The sequence below is a fragment of the Emys orbicularis genome, chromosome 1 (genome assembly GCF_028017835.1).
Source record: "Emys orbicularis isolate rEmyOrb1 chromosome 1, rEmyOrb1.hap1, whole genome shotgun sequence".
Classification (NCBI taxonomy): Eukaryota; Metazoa; Chordata; order Testudines; family Emydidae; genus Emys; species Emys orbicularis.
The window spans coordinates 153,929,483-153,949,880 of record NC_088683.1 but is presented as its reverse complement, the minus strand read 5'-3'; the positions used below and the strand labels follow the sequence as shown (position 1 = coordinate 153,949,880).

Below are 20,398 nucleotides of genomic sequence, written 5' to 3'. Positions count from 1 at the left end.
CGCGGTCTTGAAATAGACAACTGCTTAGGATATAAGACAGCATGTTTGAATGTGTAGGTGGCGCTAGTATCCCTGGAAGCATGAGGGAGATCATAAATACCTCAGTGCAGTTTATATACTCGTATATTGACGTCACTCTGAGCATCAATTTGCACATTCACATAAGCTGCAAGTGTGTTTGCTTGGGGACACAAAAGAATGTGTTTACTGCACTGACTGAGAGAATTTTTCCATCCCGCAAATGGGAAATTTACACTATAGCAACAATTCCCACAATTGTATTTGGGCATTTTGAGCTTGTATGTTAAAAGAGACATTGTCAACTTTTAATTTAATTTATGTTTACAGCCTTGTTGTAGCCATGTTGCCCCAAGATATGAGAGAGACCAAGTGGATGAAGTCATATCTTTTACTGGACCAATTTCTGTTGATGGATGGTACAAGCTTTCGAGCTAATGAGTCAAGGGAAAGAAAAAAATCAGAGTGTCTAATCTAAGTACAAGTTGGGACCATTATTATTAAGCATAAAGGTAATGCATGTCTTAGGAGGCCACTTTAAATGAAGTGGGCAATAAAGGTTAGACTGTTATGTAAAAGGAGTTTGAAGTAGGCCATTAAGAGTTAGAAGGAGGTGCTGTTCCAAATTGTTGTAACAAGCCATGAAATTAATATCCCTATTAAATTCACGGTCTTTAGCTTCTAGCAGCATTATAAATTTAAATTCCCAGGCTCATCATTCGAAGGTGTTGTGCAGGTTTCCTTTGAGAATGAGTTTTGAAAGATCAGATATGGAGTGATCGCTTTGTGAAAAGTGTTCGGCTAGAGGTGATATGGTGGCTTTGTCTATTATACTCCTGAGAGTATTCTGTGCCAGAAAATTAAAAATTCTGCACACAGTATTTTAAAAGTCTTCATATATTATTTGTCAAAATATCACAATATAATCATGCCAGTTTCAATTATTTTGGTAGTTTATTTCAAAATACCTGTCAGCGAGTATGTCTGTAACAATACAGACAAATAAAAAGATTCAGGAAATATTTTTTTGACAAATAGAATCCTTACTAAGCATATCAACACAGAACTTTAAGTACTTCATTTAAACTACAGAAGCGTATTTCCCACACCCCTCAGAAGCAGTGAAAAGGCTTGGGGCAGTCAGGGGTAATGGATGAGCTGAGAGAGAGGGAGGGAGCCTCGGAGTGAACTACCTCCTTAGGTGTGGTTGGGAGAAGTATGGAATAGTTTATTTGGGGGGGGGCGTTACGTAGTTGGGGAGCCTTCCCCCATGCAGACCCTGAGCCTCTCCCATTCAGTCAGACACATCTGCCCCGTCCCTGTGTGTCCCTGCACCCCTCTCCCCCCATTATTTGTTAAAAGTTATTTGGGAAAAGATTTGATAGTTTCTTTAAGTTCCCATGTGAATTATGGTGTGGGGTCTTTTTTTAGTTCTTTATAGTAGGTGGTGTCAGAGACTTGTCTATTGATCTCATTGACAGTTATCATGATTAGGGACTACAATAGTGCCCCCTTTGTCTACTGATTTGATCATTATCTGGTGGTTGGATTTCAGGGACTATCCCGTGGGCGGTACAGAGACTGCAGTGGATGTAATGCAGGGGTGGCCAAACTGTGGCTTATGAGTCACATGTGGCTCTTTTACTGTTAAAGTGCAGCTCACAGAGCCCCCCATGGTGCCCCCCCCATTCTCCACATACCAGACTGGGCGGGGGGAGCTCGGGACCTCTGCCTTGTAGCAGGGAGAGGGGGATCTCGGGGCTTCAGCCAGAGCGGGGCTGAAACACTGGGCCCTGGTAGGCACCTCCTGTGGGGTTGAAGATTGTTGTATGCGGCTTGGAGGGTCAGTAAGTTTGGCCACCCTGTGATATACCAAATCAGTCTTTTGTCTTTATTCACCAAACAGGGCGATCCACTCAATGTCCTATCATTCCCTTTCACATTCAAGTGGTTGCGATGCTTAGTTTGTCTTCGATGGTTTTTCCATTGATTTTTCTGTGTTGGTGCCAAGGCGGACCATGAGTAATGGAATACATAATCGGCTAGCACAGAATGGGCAACAACTCCTTCCTGCTTGAACTGTCCGTCACCGAGATATATTATTCCCTAGTCACTCACTTTCCCTCCAAGACCAGAAAGGCAAAATTTTCAATACAGTTACATTATTCCTTAAATATCACCCGTACACACATCTCACAATGATTATGGGTATTGAGAAGTTACAAGTTTTCAACAGAGACCTCACATGCTGCCCATCCAGCACATTTCCTTGGAGGCCTGTTGTAAGTTAGCAGCAGTTACTTACTGCTGGAATCAAGACAGGTCTTCTGTTACATGCAACACAGAAACACAAAGTTAGTTTTCAAAATCAGATTCATTTTATTTTCATTCATGTATTGGCAAAGGCAGCATCAGTTGGGAGTCTGTAGAAAGAGCAACAGAAGAGCCCATCCCAAGCATCTCATTCAAAATGGCTCCAATGGATCATCTCTGGTTTTGCCAGTCTCATAGCGGATAAGACTGGGCTCCTCTTTCTGATGAGGAAGGCTTTGGAACACCCTCAAGTGTACACACTCATCATTGCTGTTGCTGACAGAGACCTGAAAGACAAGGAGAATGGGACAGCCATGGACTAAGCAGATTCTAATGAAAGGATGTTTTGGGGAGATGCAGTGCTGAACCTATGAATAGCTACAACATAAAAATTAAATCACACACGGTACCGTTCAATACCCTAAACCTGGTCTGTAGAGACTGTCCCATTTCATATCATGTGTGTGAGAAGAAACAGGCTTTTGTGTCCAAATTAGGGTGTTCCTGATGATCAGCAGAAATAGAAATGTTATCCCTGCACTCCCAAGGCCAAATTCAACCCTGCCATAAGAACGTGTCACTTCCTGGTTTCTCCAGGAGTTGCACTTGGGCTGAATTTAGGTCAAATTCTTCATACCCCAAAATTATCCGTCCCACTCAACCCCTTCATCTTCTGCTTTTTCACATAACCTTGGGGATCTGAATGAAGTAAATAAGAGTTTTCTTTACAAAAAATCTGATAGTTAAACCCAAAAGTTTTCAATCAGTTTTTCTAAGGCAAAGTCTCATTGACTTCACTCAGATCTCATGCCTAGACTGGCAGTGAAAGAATTAACCCTTTTTTCCCTAGGAAGGCCAGAGCTGTATACAAAGATACTGCAGCAGGAGGCAAAGAAAGCTGAATGCTGGGGTGAAGTAAGCCCACACCCCCATAGGGGCTGGGTGAAGATTTTTCAGACAAATATTTTATTCACCAAAAAATACAGTTTCAAATCTACTGTCTCTCAAATCAAAAAATATTTTTTTTTGAAATGCTGACAAACTGTTTCAGTGTTTCCAAATTGATTTGGGGGTGGGGGAGATAGATTTACAAAATGGCCAGAGGAGGAGATGGTTCTGTCCCACCTTATAACTTTTAGTCCAAGTGGTTGGGGGTACTCAGGTGGGATATGGAAGACCTGGGTTCAATATCATCCTTGTTTGATGTGCAGAAGTGAGTTGATTTGGGGTCTTCTGCTTCGCAGGAGAGTGCTCTAACCAGTGGGCTATGAGGTATTCAAGAGGAGGTTTCTCTGTCTTGCTTATTGAAGCTGTTCCACTGGGTAGATATAATCAGTGGGCCAGAAACAAATTGATTGACTCCATTGCCTGCTGCTCAGGGTACTCAGCTGGGAGGTAAGAAACACAAATTCAAATCCCATCCCCTGCAAGTTGGCTCCTGTTGAAAAAAAATCCTGTTTTTTACAGTCTCTTTTATGGAACCACCCAACATTTAAGCACCACTGGTATTCACAAAACCCCCACTCAGCTGCCACGTAACTCTGGAGGTGCCTATATTCCCTCAGCACCTAAATTTTTGCTGTAAAAATCCTCTAGTTGCCTAAGTTTCTGCCACTAGGGCATGTGCACTAGTGTCTCAAGCAGGTGCCTAGACACTTAACTCACACCTAAACCCCAGCGGGATTCTCATACTGGGCTTTGTCTTACCTAGCTTACCTGCAGGGCCTGATCCAGTAGATGTGCTCAGAGCACACCTGACGCCACAAAATATGGAGGAGAACAACCTCCCTCATGACCTTTAGCCCAGTGGTGTCACCTGGGCCATGTGAGACCCCATTCAATTCCCCCTTCTGCGTGACAAGACAAAGGGAGTTGTTCGTGGGTCTTCTACCTGTCAGAGGAATGTTCTAACCACTGGGCTATAGGATAATCTGAGGCAGAGGTGCTCTCTGAGTCTCCCATTGAAGCTGTTCCACTATGTAACTAATTAAACATGCACTGGCCCAAACAGAGAGCGAGTGACTCTGTAGTTCAGTAACTAGGGCACACGCCTGACATGTGTGAGACCATCTTCAACTCCCTTCTCCCCACCAGGCAAAGGAGGGGAATTGAACCAGAGTCTTCTACCTCCCAAACACGTACCCTAACCACTGGCATAAAGGTTGTAAGGAAGTCAGTCTGTTCCTCCTTTCCCCTCTGGTTGTTTTGTGGGAAGTCAGACTTCGCCACCCCTTGTCTTGCAAGAAATAACTCAGGCACCTGATGCCAGGAGAAGGCTTTTTCATAGATTAATAGATTCTAAGGCCAAAAGGGACAATTATGATTATCTGGTCTGACCTCCTATAAAACACAGGCCATAGAACCCCCCCCCCCCAAAATAATTCCTAGAGTAGATCTTTTAGCAAAACATCCCATCTTGATCTAAAAATGTTCAGCTCTGGAGAAATCCACCATGACCCTTGGTAAATTGTTCCAATGGTTAATTACTCTCACCATTAAAAATGTACTTCTCATTTCCAGTCTCAATTTGTCTAGATTCAACTCTCAGCCATTGGATCATGTTATGCCTTTCTGTGCTAGACTGAAGAGCCCATTATTAAATGTTTTCCCCATTGAGGTACTTACAGAAAGTAATGAAGATGACCCTTAACTTACTCTTTGCTAAGCTAAATAAATTGAGCTCTGAGTCTCACTATGAGGCATGTTTTCTAACCCTTTAATCATTCTTGTGACTCTTCTCTCAACCCTCTCCAATTTATCAACATCCTTCTTGAATTCTGGGCACCAGAACTTGACACAGTATTCCAACAGTGGTCGCACCACAGTGACAAGTATAGAGACAAAATAGCCTCTCTACTCCTACTTGAGATTTGCCTGTTTATGCATAGCATCATAGAATCATATAATATCAGGGTTGGAAGGGACTGCAGGAGGTCATCTAGTCCAACCCCCTGCTCAAAGCAGGACCAATCCCCCATCCTAGGATCAACGTCAGGCTGACAGGTCTATAATTACCCAGGTCATCCCATTTATCCATTTTAAAAATTGGCACTTAAGCTTTCTTCCAGTCTTCTGAAACTTTCCCAGTGCTCTAAGACTTATTGAAAATCAACATTAACAGTCCAGTGAACTCCTCAGCCCGTGCTTTTAAAACTCTTGGATGCACATTATTTGATACTGCTAATTTGAAAATGTCTAACTTAAGTAGCTTCTGTTTATCATCCTCCAGAGATATTAGTGGAATAGAAAGAGTGTTATCATCACCATAGGTAGAGATTATATCTGTCTTTCCCCCCAAATACAGAACACAAATATTTATTGAACACTTCTGCCTTTTCTAGGCTGTGACTCCCAAGCAGAGACAGGTGCCTGTGTCACTCTGTACCTCAAAGTAGCACCCTGGAACACCCATATTTATCTCTGTCATATAATTATGATATATTTCATACAAAGTATGCTATGTAGGATATCATATGAAAGGTCATGGTCTGCTGAAACCCATTGTTCTGTTAAAATATGTATATCACTAGTATGTATGAGATTATAAGATTTTGCTGTATGGTTGTTCAAGAAATATGTTATGAGTTTGGAAGTCACCCAATGCTAGTTCTCCAGGGACCACAACAAAGGAGGTTACCAACATCCGGGCAGGCATAGAACGATCATCACCCACCATTGACCAGCAGGGGAATAGTTTACAAGGGATTTACAATTCAATGACAGTTGCACAAGCACCGCACATTGGGGACTGCTCAACTTTGACTCAGTTGCACAAGACCACAACAGGGGGTTTGCTCAACCCTGTGACTCAGCAAGGCCCATCAGGCATGCCTGGGCTAGTGTCTTCCAGGCACACAGACTGAGGAGATAAAATAGGGGATAGTGGCATCATGCTTTGGCCTTTCTCCTCCTCCACCTATGCTGGAAGCAACAAGAACACTGGGAAGACAAAGCCTTGAACTGTGGAGACTGGTCCCAGGTTTAAAGGGGAAGCCTGTGTATTAAGAACTTAACATCTAGTGGGGTGAGAAAACTGCTTGGTTCAAATACTGCCTAGTCTAATAAAAGATTTAGACTGTGTGATTACCTTTTATTTTCTTTGGTAACTATCTCTGACCTTTTATGCCTACCACTTATTATCACTTAAAATCTATCTTTCTGTAGTTAATAAATCTGTGTGTTTTGGTTGAAGTGCTTGGGAAATCTCAGCTCAGTTTACAAAGGCCAGTGTGTGTCCTCTCCACATCAAGGGAGAGGCAGACTGGATAATAAACTTACACTGATCAGGTTTCTGACCAGGACAAGACGGTATAGCTCCGGGTTGCGGGCTGGGAGATTTGCTGGTGCCTTTCTCTGTGTGATTCGTGAGTGGCTCAGGGAGCATTCGTGCAATTTAGCTGGATGTGGGGTTCCATGTGCTGTTGTGCTAAGTGATAACAGTGCCTGGAGAGGTTTGCTGCTTGTCAGTACCAAAGCATTGTGAGACACAGCCCAGGCTAGAGAGTTAAGAGGGCACAGTGGTACCCCAGTTCCAGGTTGTACTCGGGGGATCCCATCACAGTGCCTAACTCCAGACTGGAGTTAGATACCCAAGTTCCTTTGAGGGGAAGCACTCAGGACAGACACCGTTCTCCTCAGTATTTCCAATTGGCTAGCTTAAGCATCTCCTCATTCAGTGTGCATGCTTTTGTGGATCCTGTTCTTAGGCTCCAAACTTTCCCCATCCATTGTGTAGGGAGTCTGAACACCTAATTCAGGGTTTGTTAATTCCAGTGCGTGACTAAGCATCTAGAAGTTAGGAGCTGCAATGCCCACCTACCTTAGAAAACCTCTCTATCCATGTCCCTCAGACAGCTGCTCTCACTGGCAATCCATTGGGAAAATGTCAGGTGCAGGAGGCAGAACGTTCCTAACAGATGGTCCTAAATGACTGAACTCATTGCCACAGGAGATCAGAATGAGACCTGGGCCGGGAGTGTGCAGAGCACAATGAAAACCCAACTCCTTCGACAAGGCTTCTCACAATAACAGAGCTAAAAAGACCCACCATTTCTCCGAGATAAAGAGCAGACCGGGCTTTTGGGCCCTAGGCAGCCTATGACCACAGGACCGCCTGTTTTGAGGAAACATTAGGGAAGGGAGGAAATTTCCGCTACCATTAAAAAAAGAGTTTCTAGCCCTTTCCCTTAAGAAAGAGCCTTGGAAAATGTAAGCAGATCACTAGGACTGAAAGGAACACGGGGCTGGACTGTACTTCTGCAGCAGAAGGTTGTGGGGACCTAAAGATCTACTCCTCCCAAATCCACACACATACTGTATTTAATATTGCTCAGAGTTTGAGGTGTGTACCCACAGAATCCTCTCAGTAACACTCCCCCAAATCCCCAGGCCGGCCCTGTGGTACTGGGCTGATTATGGTGAAGAGGATTCTATTTCTTCTCAGGGCACGGAGATGGCAGGAAGGAAAAGCCATTGTTTTTCCAGCCTGCCCAAACAAAAGCTAAGGCCAGCTCTGAGGATGAGAGTTGAGAAAGCAGTTGGAGAGTCTTGAATGGAGATCAAGTATCAGAGGGGTTGCCGTGTTAGTCTGGATCTGTAAAAGCAGCAAAGAGTCCTGTGGCACCTTATAGACTAACAGATGTATTGGAGCATGAGCATTTGTGGGTGAATACCCACTTCGTCAGATGCATGTAGTGGAAATTTCCAGAGGCAGATTTCCACTACATGCATCTGACGAAGTGGGTATTCACCCACGAAAGCTCATGCTCCAATACGTCTGTTAGTCTATAAGGTGCCACAGGACTCTTTGCTGCTTGAATGGAGATCGCTCACTTGGCAATCCCAAAATTTTACAATATACAGCTGAAAGAGTGTGACTCATGCTTTATACATACTAAGATAAGATTTAAATGAGATTCATAAAACAAGTTGTTTATCTTTTCTATTTTTGTAGCAAAATAGCACCCAACAGGTGCTGGCTGGGCACTGCACAAGGAGACGAGAGATAGTCCCTACCTTGATTAAAAGTCATATTGGGATCTTTTCCTGCAATGTTTGCTCACTATTTGAGGATCATGCTTCAAGGCACTCAAAATTATATTTACGTTATTCTTCAACTAGAACACTTAAGGAATGATGGAAGAAGTGGGGGATTTTGTTGAGTACTGACCTTAATTAAGTAGTTTGTTCCAGCAACCAACTGAGTTCTATATTGTATGGCTACAAAGACTGGATATGGCTTCTTGTCTTTCTCTTCCAGCTGTGGCTTCACCTGTAGAAAAAAAGAAAGAGGGTTAGGTGGTGTAATGGGGTCAGTACACCCCCTTCTCATCATTTGTCTACTGCGTCAGTTTCTTCTTCTCAGCTTCTCAAAGAATGCACATAGGCTGACATGCAGCACATAACATTTCCCTTCTTTGGGCCTTGCTTATTAACAAACAATTCAACTCAACTCAGATCTTCCAGCCTTATTCCCTAGGCTCCACAGTTCCTTGCAGCCAGGCTTCACAGCCCTGTGAAAACTAGGATTGCTGCCTGGCCTTTCCTGAAATACCTCTCGCCTGAAGCTCCTGCTTTCTGCAAACATCTCCCCCAAAACCCCCATCCATCCGCTGACCTCAGAGTCTGTCTGGCCCAGCTCCCTCTTAAAGGAGGCACCACCTCCAGTTTGCCATCACATGACACTTGGTCACTGTGATACAGAGGCCCATTGCTGCCAACTGGCAAAGGGTTCGCTGTTCTCTACAAGCAACTCCTGACAAACTCACTACACCTAACACACTGCTTTCATGGTATGCACTTATGACGGGCAGCATGTGAGGTCTCTGTTGAAAACTTGTAACTTCTCAATACCCATAATCATTGTGAGATGTGTGTACGGGTGATATTTAAGGAATAATGTAACTGTATTGAAAATTTTGCCTTTATGGTCTTGGAGGGAAAGTGAGTGACTAGGGAATAATATGTCTCGGTGACGGACAGGTCAAGCAGGAAGGAGTTGTTGCCCATTCTGTGCTAGCCGATTATGTATTCCATTACTCATTGTCTGCCTTGGCACCAACACAGAAAAATCAATGGAAAAACCATCGAAGACAAACTAAGCATCGCAACCACTTGAATGTGAAAGGGAATGATAGGACATTGAGTGGATCGCCCTGTTTGGTGAATAAAGACAAAAGACTGATTTGGTATATCACGGTGGAGAAAGACGCTCTGTATACATTGACTAAGGAGGCACCTTGATGAGCAGGGGTGCTTCATGAAAGATTGGGTCCTGGCTCCTTGGGGCTAGCAAATGCAGCAAAAGACTGAACTGTGGGCTAAGAATCTACACTATTAGATAGGAAAGGTAACTTAAGTATAGGCCCTAGTTTGCGGTTAATATGGAACCATTTGTTTCCATCACTCACTCTTGTTTCCATTTAATCTGCTCTTTCTTAAATAAATTTTCTTTTGTTTTACTTTAAATGAACTGAAGTGTTGGGTGTGCTACAGGAACGGTGATCTGGTAAACCTGGGGTCCACTGTTCCTTTGGTAATGGAGGAACTGGGATTTCTGTGGTGTCCAGGGATCAGGGGCTGGATACCACAGAGGGACACTTCAAAGGGACTCCGAGGCTGGGGTGCACCTATGTTCAATCTGCAGGGCAAAGGCAGAGCTGGTACAGCCCAGAGGAGAGTGCCTGAGTGGCTGACAGGCTGGTTGTGTTAGGGAGTTAACACCCAGCTGGCAAAGGCAAGACTCCCTCATGCTGGAGGCAGGTTTGGGTACATGTGTTTATGCAGGGGAACAACTTTAAACACTGTGGATTTTTAAAATTTATTCAATGCCAGTACTTCAAAAATATGATGTAGAACAAGGAGTGTTTCCTATGATAACATACATCTGAAGGGAAGGGAAGTTTGGGGCTCATCAGTGAATTGACAGTGACATTATCAATGACCTTTTCAAAGGCTAAGTACCCACTGTCACAGTTCAGGGCAACTGCACCTGCAGTCCCCCCTTGTGTCCACCAAGGGGAGGCCCCCAGCTTTTCAGCCATCACCTGTCTTGGGCAAAGGTTCATGTCTCTCTCCCTCCTGACCAGGGAGTTCAGGCTGCACAGCTTCCTAATCTACACGGTGATATCTCCAGCAAGCCAGACTGCCTAAACAGGACAGTGTCTGTGCTGCTTTCTCTTCACAGGCTCTGAACATGGAGTGCCAGCAGTGACCGGTTATCACACAGCTCTTTCTAAGCAAGCACTGCATTTACTTTCTTAAGGTAAAAGCATTACACAGGAAACATTAACACAATAAAAACCTACACACATGCTAGACAATTTACCAGAGGTCACCCCAGCTCCAACCTAGGGATCTGGTAGGTTAAGTCCTTCCAACCTTTCCACAAGAATTGGACAGAAGGTCCTGTCTATTTACTGTATCAGAAAAAAGGCCTCAAGTCAGTTTAAACTATTTATCTAAAAATCCTTTGAACCAGTAAATGCAAGTATCTCTCCAGGTGGTGATACCCTCTCTGGAGGTGTTATAATCTGAATAAATTTGCCTCACCTCCCCACACTATTCTTAGTTCCTAGAGGGCTGTGGTTCCCCTCCCCCATGGAATTACATACAATCCCTCAATCATACATAATTTTTTGCATTTTTAATTCAATGAACTCCTATAATACTAATTTAATTCAATACGGTTTGTTCAGGATATTGCAGGTTAGTGTCATATCTGTCACAATCAAGTGACTTTTTAAAATTTCCCCTAAGACTATTGTGATTACACTCACATGATGGGGTCATTGGAGTGCTATGGTACATCATCCCTTCTCAGATACAGATGTACTGCATCTCAGAGGAAAGCATTAAAGAAACTTCAGCTGTGAGGCACATGGACTACAAGAGCTAGTGGGTCCCAAAAACCTCTGACACACAGCACAAATGAAATACTAATTTACTAAGGCTGACAGAAAAGGACAAATTCCCTAGGCTCACTAAACAGCTCAGAGTAGTTCTCAGTTTAACCTTTGGGGGACAGTTCAAAAGAAGGTTGGGGTCCTCAGGTCTCACTATTTTAATATCTTAATCCATTCATGCAGTAGAGGTAATTGGTCAGAGTTCAGTTCTGTGGTATGACTCATTGGGGGTCCCTCTGCATTGCTCTTCCACACTGATGCAGCATCTTCTGCTTGAGTGTCAACTCTGGAGCAGCTGTTCCAGTGCTTCACATGCTGCCACTCTCACCCCAAATGCTGCAATCACTGCGCTTCTCCCACATTCCCAATACACCCACTCTTGACTAACTATTCTCCCAGTTCCCATGGAACCTTTCCTTTCTGCTGCTCTCAGCAGATTCACCACACCACACCCAGACTTTCCACTTCTTTGGAAGTGTTGAATTAAGTGTTCCCTCAGCGCCAGCTGTCCTTGTCTCAGACAAATAAACTGCCGTCCCCCACCCCTGCCATTCATGAACTTCCCAACCTCCAAGCACTATTTACCCATCAGTTATTTATTGAGAGGGCCCATCTCTTCGAGGGAGGTCAAGCTGCCAGCTGCCTAGTCCCCAAATGGACAGTTTGAAGCCTTGGCTCATGCCTAACAGATGTAGGACAAGGAGATTTAATAAGTAATACATTCCTGATCAAATGTATTGTTTGTTGTTGTTTCTGGACTCAGCTAGGATTAGGGCAGAAATGAAGGTAATGCTCAGGGGTCAACAATGGTACAAGAAAACCTCCCCAAAATTGATAGGACTAGAGCTGCTGGGGCTAGATTTCACCAGGGATCTTAGGCACCCTGGAATTCTTACCCCTCAATTAGGCACCCAGGTTCCCCCTGTATTGTATGGGGACACTTAATTGCCTAAGAAAGGGATTCCCGGAAGCCAGTAGGCAGAGTGGGGAGCCATCTCATAGACTCATAGACTCATAGACTTTAAGGTCAGAAGGGACCAATATGGTCATCTAGTCTGACCTCCCGCATGATGCAGGCCACAAAAGCTGACCCACCCACAACAGAATCTTCCAGCCTGCGACCCCTGCCCTATGCTGCGGAGGAAGGCGAAAAACCTCCAGGGCCTCTGCCAATCAACCCTGGAGGAAAATTCCTTCCCGACCCCAAATATGGCGATCAGCAGAACCCCGAGCATACAGGCAAGATTCTACAGCCGGACCCTCATTCTACCCGCGATGGCACGTTAATGCCTAATTGACCAAAATCACGTTATCCCATCAAACCATTCCCTCCATAAACTTATCAAGCCTAATCTTGAAGCCAGAGAGGTCCTTCGCCCCCACCGTTTCCCTCGGAAGGCTGTTCCAAAATTTCACCCCTCTGACGGTCAGAAACCTTCGTCTAATTTCAAGCCTAAACTTCCCCACGGCCAGTTTATATCCATTCGTTCTCGTGTCCACATTACTACTAAGCTGAAATAATTCCTCTCCCTCCTTTGTATTAATCCCTTTGATATATTTAAAGAGAGCAATCATATCCCCCCTCAGCCTTCTTTTGGTTAGGCTAAACAAACCGAGCTCCTCGAGTCTCCTTTCATAGGAGAGGTTTTCCATTCCTCGGATCATCCTAGTGGCCCTTCTCTGTACCCGTTCCAGTTTGAGTTCATCCTTTTTAAACATAGGAGACCAGAACTGCACACAGTACTCCAAATGAGGTCTCACCAGCGCCTTGTATAACGGAAGCAGCACCTCCCTGTCCCTACTAGAAATACCTCGCCTAACGCATCCCAAGATCGCATTAGCTTTTTTCACAGCCACGTCACATTGCCGACTCATAGTCATCCTGCGATCAACCAGGACTCCGAGGTCCTTCTCCTCCTCCGTCACTTCCAACCTATGCGTCCCTAACTTATAACTAAAATTCTTGTTAGTCATCCCTAAATGCATCACCTTACACTTCTCACTATTAAATCTCATCCTATTATTGTTACTCCAATTTACAAGGTCATCCAAGTCTCCCTGCAGAATATCCCGATCCTTCTCCGAATTGGCAATACCTCCCAACTTTGTGTCATCCGCAAACTTTATCAGCCCACTCCTGCATTCGGTTCCGAGGTCAGTAACGAATAGATTAAATAAAATCGGACCCAAAACCGAACCTTGAGGAACCCCACTGGTGACCTCCCTCCAACCCGACAGTTCCCCTTTCAGTACTACCCGCTGCAGTCTCCCCTTTAACCAGTTCTTTATCCACCTCTGGATTTTCATATCGATCCCCATCTTTTCTAATTTAACCAATAATTCCTCGTGCGGCACAGTATCAAACGCTTTACTAAAATCTAGGTAAATTAGATCCACCGCATTTCCTTTATCTAGAAGGTCTGTTACTTTCTCAAAGAAGGAGATCAAGTTGGTTTGGCACGATCTTCCTTTCGTAAACCCATGTTGTAATTTGTCCCAATTGCCATTCACCTCAAGGTCCTTAACTACTTTTTCCTTCAAAATTTTTTCCAGGACCTTGCCTACTACAGAAGTTAAACTAACAGGCCTGTAGTTACCCGGGTCACTTTTTATCCCCTTCTTGAAAATAGGAACCACATTAGCTATTTTCCAGTCCATCGGTACCACCCCCGAGTTTACAGATTTATTAAAAATTATCGCCAAGGGGCTCGCAATTTCTCGTGCGAGCTCCTTCAATATTCTAGGATGAAGATCATCCGGTCCGCCCGATTTAGTCCCATTTAGCTGGTCAAGTTTGGCTTCCACCTCTGATACTTTAATGTCAATCGCCCCTCCTTTATTCCCCTCTGTCCCGCTCCCTCTATTCCTAAGCCCTTCATTAGCCTTGTTAAAGACTGATGCAAAATATTCATTTAGATATTGTGCCATGCTTAGATTGTCCTTAATCTCCACTCCATCTGCAAGCTTCAGTGGCCCCACTTCCTCTTTCTTTGTTTTCTTCCTATTTATATGGCTATAAAACCTCTTACTATTGGATTTAATTCCCCTCGCGAGGTCCAACTCTACACGGCTTTTGGCCTTTCTCACCGCATCCCTACATGCTCTGACCTCAATAAGGTAGGTTTCTTTGCCGATCTCTCCTCTCTTCCATTCTTTGTACGCTTTCTGTTTTTTCTTAATCGCCCCTTTGAGACGCCCGCTCATCCAGCTGGGTCTAATTCTCCTGCCTACTGACCGTTTCCCCTTTCTCGGGATACAGGCCTCGGACAGCTCGTGCAACTTCAGCTTGAAATAATCCCAGGCCTCATCTGCCTTTAGCTCTCTAAGTATGTTAGCCCAATCCACTTCCCTAAGTAGTTGCCTTAATTTATTGAAGTTGGCTTTTTTGAAATCGTAAACCTTAGTCACAGTTTTATTTCTGTTAATCCTTCCATTTAGTTTAAACCGAATTAGCTCATGGTCACTCGAGCCAAGGTTGTCCCCTACAACCATTTCCTCAACGAGGTCCTCACTACTCACCAGCACCAAATCTAAAATGGCATCCCCCCTCGTCGGTTCAGCTACTACTTGATGAAGGAATTCATCTGCTAGCATATCAAGAAACATCTGAGCCCTATTATTGTTGCTAGCATTTGTTCCCCAATCTATGTCTGGGAAGTTAAAGTCCCCCATGATCACACAGCTCTTATTAGTTTTTACTTCCTTAAAAACATTAAATAGTTCTCTGTCCGCATCCAGGCTAGATCCCGGCGGTCTATAGCACACCCCAAGCAGTATCTCAGGGGAGGCTCTAGTAGTTCTTTTACCCAGTGTAATTATTGCCCAGACAGACTCCGTCTTATCCATTCCATCACTTATTATTTCTTTACAGTTTACCTCATTATTGACATACAACGCCACACCCCCACCTTTACCTTTTTTCCGGTCATTCCTAAACAGCACATACCCTTCCATACCTGCACTCCAGTCATGACTACCATTCCACCACGTTTCTGTTATTCCTACGATATCAGGTTTCATGTCTTGGACCAGGACCTCCAATTCCTCCATTTTGTTACCTAGGCTTCTCGCATTTGTGTATAAACATCTTACCGTTTGCTGTCTATCCCTTCTCCCATTAGTTATGCACTTTGGTACGGACCCCGTAGTGTCCATCCGCCCCCTCCTTCTTATGTCCAATTCCCTACCCTTGCCTATATCTGTGCTTATCTCCTCGCCCTCTTTTTCAGTGTTGGAATCTGGCGTGGAGATCAACTGGACATCTCCCAACCGTCTCCCCCAAGTTCCTAGTTTAAAGCCCTTTTGATGAGATGAGCCAGCCTCCCTCCCAGAAGTCTATTTCCTTCCCTACTCAGGTGAAGTCCATCCCGCGAGAACAGCTGTCTGTCCCCGAAAGCCTCCCAGTGGCCATACATCCCAAAGCCCTCCTTATAGCACCACTCCCTTAGCCAGCTATTTATCCTCACAATCCTGTCTGCCCTTTGCTGTCCTTCTCTAGGAACAGGCAGAATCCCACTGAAGATAATCTGAGCCTCGACTTCCTTAAGCGTCTTCCCCAGCCTGGCATAATCTCCCTTGATTCTCTCTAGCGAGAACCTAGCCGTGTCATTCGTTCCTACGTGTAGGACAATCAAGGGGTTCTTACCTGCTCCTTTTAGAATCCTTTTCAACCGCAGGTCCACATCCCGTATCTTAGCGCCCGGCAGACAGCACACCCTTCTGTTTTCCGGGTCCGCCCTGGTCACAGGCCTGTCTAACCTCCTCAGTAAGGAGTCCCCAATCACATAAACCTGCCTTTGCCTGGGGGCAGCGCAATCTACCAATCTATCCCCTGTTCCCTGCGGCCGTAACTCCTGTCTGTCTCTATTTTCCCTTATAGTCCCCCTATTGCCATCCTGTATCCTCCTGGGGCAGAGTGTTGATGCTACTTCCATCAACTCCTCCCCGCTGTCTATTGGACTAGCCGCCCTTCTTTTCTTCCTCTGCCTCCCACCATCAGTTACCACCTGCTGCATCCCCTCCTCGTTAGCCAAACACCCAAACCTGTTCCTGAGTTCTATTTCCCCCTCACTAGCCCTCCTTTTCCTTGACCTGCTTCTCACGGTCACATGCTTCCACTGCTCTTGTTCTCCCCCCGACATTCCCCCCTCAGAGACCATAGCCCCCGCTTCCATCTGCACCCCCGAGCATGCCCCTTCAGCCACCCCTTGCCTTTGCTCCATTAGCTGCTCAAACCCCCTTCTAAACTCCACCAGGGTTTCTACCTGCATCTCCAACCCCCGAACCTTTTCCTCTAACAGGGCAATTAGACGGCATTTCATACAGACATACCTCTGATCAGGTGCACCTGCTAGGACTATATACATACCGCAGCTGCTACATGCTTTCATCTGCATTGTGTCCCCTGCTGCTTGGCTCATGGCTGCTATGGTGTCTGCCTTCAGCCTCTGTGGGAACAACGCACACCGGCCACCACACCCCCTGCCTCCCCTTCCACCTCCCCCTGTAAACTCCCACTTAAACTCCCGTTAGCCTCCCTGTTGGCCGGCTCCTGGGGGCCGCTGCTCGGCTGGGAGGCCTCTTTTATAGGCCCCCTAATCAAGCAAGCTCCGCCCCCTAATCAGGGCTCGGGGCTCAGCACACTGCCCCTACAGGTCTCTACACATACAAGCACTACGAAGACAGACGCAAGTACAGATACCTTCTCCTCCAATGAGACTCACTCCCACTTAAACTCCCCTGTTAGCCTCCCTGTTGGCCGGCTCCTGGGGGCCGCTGCTCGCTGCTAGCCAGAAGTAAAATGGAGAGAAGAGGGGCAGGGCACAGGGCCCAGATCTACAAAGGTACTTAGGCACCTGACTGACAGGCCGGAGAGAGGTGCCCATCTCTGCTTGGGATTTGCGCTTTCAGATTGCCAGATGAAAAGTGCCTTGTACTTAGTGAGGAAATCAGGGTTAAAATCCTTTCCTCTTAGAAGAGCTTTTGGCAAAGCATCATTTCCATTTGCTGTGATTTGAATTGTCTGCTTTGGAGCCTCTTTTAGGAGCATTTGGATACGACAATGAAATCCAATGTAATGACAGCATTATAGATGGGGAAACTGAGGCAGAGAGTGCTGAAGTGACTTCCCCAAAGTCAGGCCACACGGCGAGTCTGTGGCTGACACAGGAATCACATCCGTCTCATTACTACCCCTCCCAGTGCACCAACCACTAATCCATTGTGATTGCCAGTGAGCTAATGAATGAACTTTGACCATTTCTTTAAAAACATGTAGTAAATAAAGTCAACTAATGTATTTTAACCAATCATCAATGACATTTGGCTGTTGGCAGCCAGTTTCCCTTCGTATAAAGAGATGCATGAAGAAGGGTGGGCTCAGAGCCACCACACTCGGATTCTAAGATTTTTTGGACAGAGACCATCTGTTATGTTTCCACAGTGTGTGCACACAACAGCCATAATACTTTGAAGTTCTATAGTGCCTTTCAAGGAAGAATCTCAATATGCCTTACAAATATGAATTAATTAAATCGCACAGCTCCCATGTGAGGAAGAGAAGTATTATTCGCCTCCAATTTTACAGCTGAGGAAATTGAAGCACAAAGAGGTGAAATGATTTGCCTAGGGTCACGCAGCAAGTCCATGGCCGAGACAGGCAGGCCCAGGGTATTTGTCCCATGTCCACCCCCCAGCCCAAACACCCTTCAAGTGGCCCTAAATCTTATCAGAAAGGCCAAACTTATAAATCACAGGAAAATACTGACAAAGTAGCCAATTTTTACCTTCTTGAATGTTTAAAATCCAAGATTTTTCAGAGATCCAACTAGCCCCTGGACTCATAGAGGGTTATTTTTTTTAAAAATAGTGACATCTAGGGGCCCTGACATACCCACTCCTCTCCTCTTCCCCTGGTAATGGGACCCTAGAGCAAGCCCTGGAGCCAGGAACAAAAGCCTGACTCCCTGGGCTGCTCTGCATTAGCAAATGGGACCTCTGATTCACTGCCAGTGCAGCTCCACTAGCCCAAGTACACAAGAATCAGTGTAGGCAGGACACTGATATTTTTACTACCCTGTCAGCCAATTCTGTACAGATCAGGGTTTGATGACACACTTGCAAAGACACCTAAAACTCTGTCTACACAGGTGCTTCTACCACTGCTACTGCCGGTGGAACTGCACTGGTAGTTTATTAGGCAGTGAAGACCTTGTCATTCATATATTGCTATCTGCACCACAGCTGTGAATGTCTCTAGAGCTCCCAAAAGACTGGAAAGCAGAAGGTCAGAAGACTGGAAGAAAACGAATGTCCCAGTATTTCAAAAGGATAAATGTGATAACCCAGACCACTATAAGCCTGCCAGTCTGACGTCGATTTCAGGCAAGATATTGGAACAGCTTATATGGGACTTGATTAATAAAGAATTAAAAGAGGATAATATACTTAATGCCAATCAACGTGGCTTTATGGAAAATAGATCCTGTCAGACTAACTTGATATCCCTTTTTGATGAGATTATAAATTTGGTTGATAAAGGTAATAGCATTGATGTAATAGACCTAGACTTTTGTATGGCATTATACTTGGTACCACATGACATTTCGATTAAAAAACTAGAATGATACAAAATTACCATGGCCACTATTAGGATATAGATATTCAGGCCTGTCTGTAAAGGCCTATACTTTAAGAATTTAGGTGTACTCTTATCACTTAGCTAGTTATAGAGGTATAAAAGAGAAAATCAAAATCACTCTCTGTATGTATAAGGGACAGTCTGAGGCTCTGTTCTTAGGCTAAGTAAGGCCTTCGGCTAAGCAGCAGAGGCAGCCATAAACTGGGAAATGTATGGTCACATCCTCACATTCCAAACTAGTCACATGGAAATAAGGTGCTATTGGGCTGTTAGGAATACAATCCTGTCCTGATATTCCTATCACCTCCAGAGAAAGGAAAGAGCCTAGAAGATGTAAAAGGAAACTTAGGTTGATAGTTTTCTGTCTGGTAAGAACTCACTTATCAATAGACACAGCTGGAAAACCCTTATGTCTGTATAGATGTAGTTGTGAAATCCTCACTTCTGTATTGTTTTGTATGTTTATTTGCATGGTCTCTGTCTGGTTCTGTGATTGTTTCTGTCTGCTGTATAATTAATTTTGTTGGGTGTAAACCAATTAAGGTGGTGGAATATAATTGGTTAAATAACCATGTTACAGTATGTTAGGATTGGTTAGTAAAATTTTAGTAAAATGATTGGTTAAGGTATAGCTAAGCAGAACTCAAGTTTTACTATATAGTCTGCAGTCAATCAGGAAGTAAGGGGGGGGGAATGTGAACAGGGACTGGGGGTGGGGGAATTGGGATCATGTTTTGCTAAAAGGGGGGAATGGGAACAGGGACACAGGCAAGGCTCTGTGGTGTCAGAGCTGGGAAGGGGGACACTGAAGAAGGAAACCAGAATCATGCTTGCTGGAAGTTCACCCCAATAAACATTGAATTGTTTCCGCCTTTGGACTTCGGGTATTGTTGCACTCTGTTCATGCGAGAAGGACCAGGGAAGTGAGAGGGTGAAGGAATAAGCCCCCTAACAGCCACATCAAATGGATTAAAAGAATGAAAAGTTCTATGCCTGTGTTATACAGGAGGTCAGACTAGATGGTCCCTTCTGGCCTTGGCAGACACAAATCTAAGAATTTTATGGACTTGAGTTAGTGCAGTCACTTTCGAAGCAATTTTTCCATGCCGCATACTACATGCTTCTAATCAATCAAGAGGGTTTCCATTTTCAGTGCTGGATGTTAGATTTTAAAGTAAATTGTAACTTCATTCCCTAATCTCTCTAGAATTTGATTTAACAACGTACACTTTTGTTATATTTGTTTCTGTTGTCCAGCTTTCAATGCATGCCACTCACCTTGTTAGCAATTTCTTGGATATGTAGGCAAGGCAAGGTCTCCGACCATCCTCCAAGACCTTCTGATGACATGTTGGGGAAACTCTGACAAGGAAGATCTAGAGCAAATGTAATCAGAGAATAGTCAAAGATCTGTTATTATGTAGTCACATAGGTGATTTGTATATGTGAAGTTTACACACACACACATATATATATATATATATATATATATATATATATATATATATATATATATATATATACA

At 44.5% G+C, this 20,398-nt stretch overlaps 1 protein-coding gene across 1 annotated transcript; it reads right to left on the bottom strand.

Moving 5' to 3' along the window:
* Positions 1 to 2,483: 2,483 nt before the first annotated feature.
* Positions 2,484 to 20,223, bottom strand: LOC135895441 (leukocyte cysteine proteinase inhibitor 1-like). The gene is made up of 3 exons (XM_065423552.1): positions 20,152 to 20,223; positions 8,501 to 8,602; positions 2,484 to 2,618 (listed from the first exon to the last, which is right to left on the bottom strand). The coding sequence occupies exons 1-3, from the start codon at positions 20,221 to 20,223 to the stop codon at positions 2,484 to 2,486; spliced, it is 309 nt and encodes a 102-aa protein (XP_065279624.1).
* Between the last annotated feature and the right edge of the window lie 175 nt (positions 20,224 to 20,398).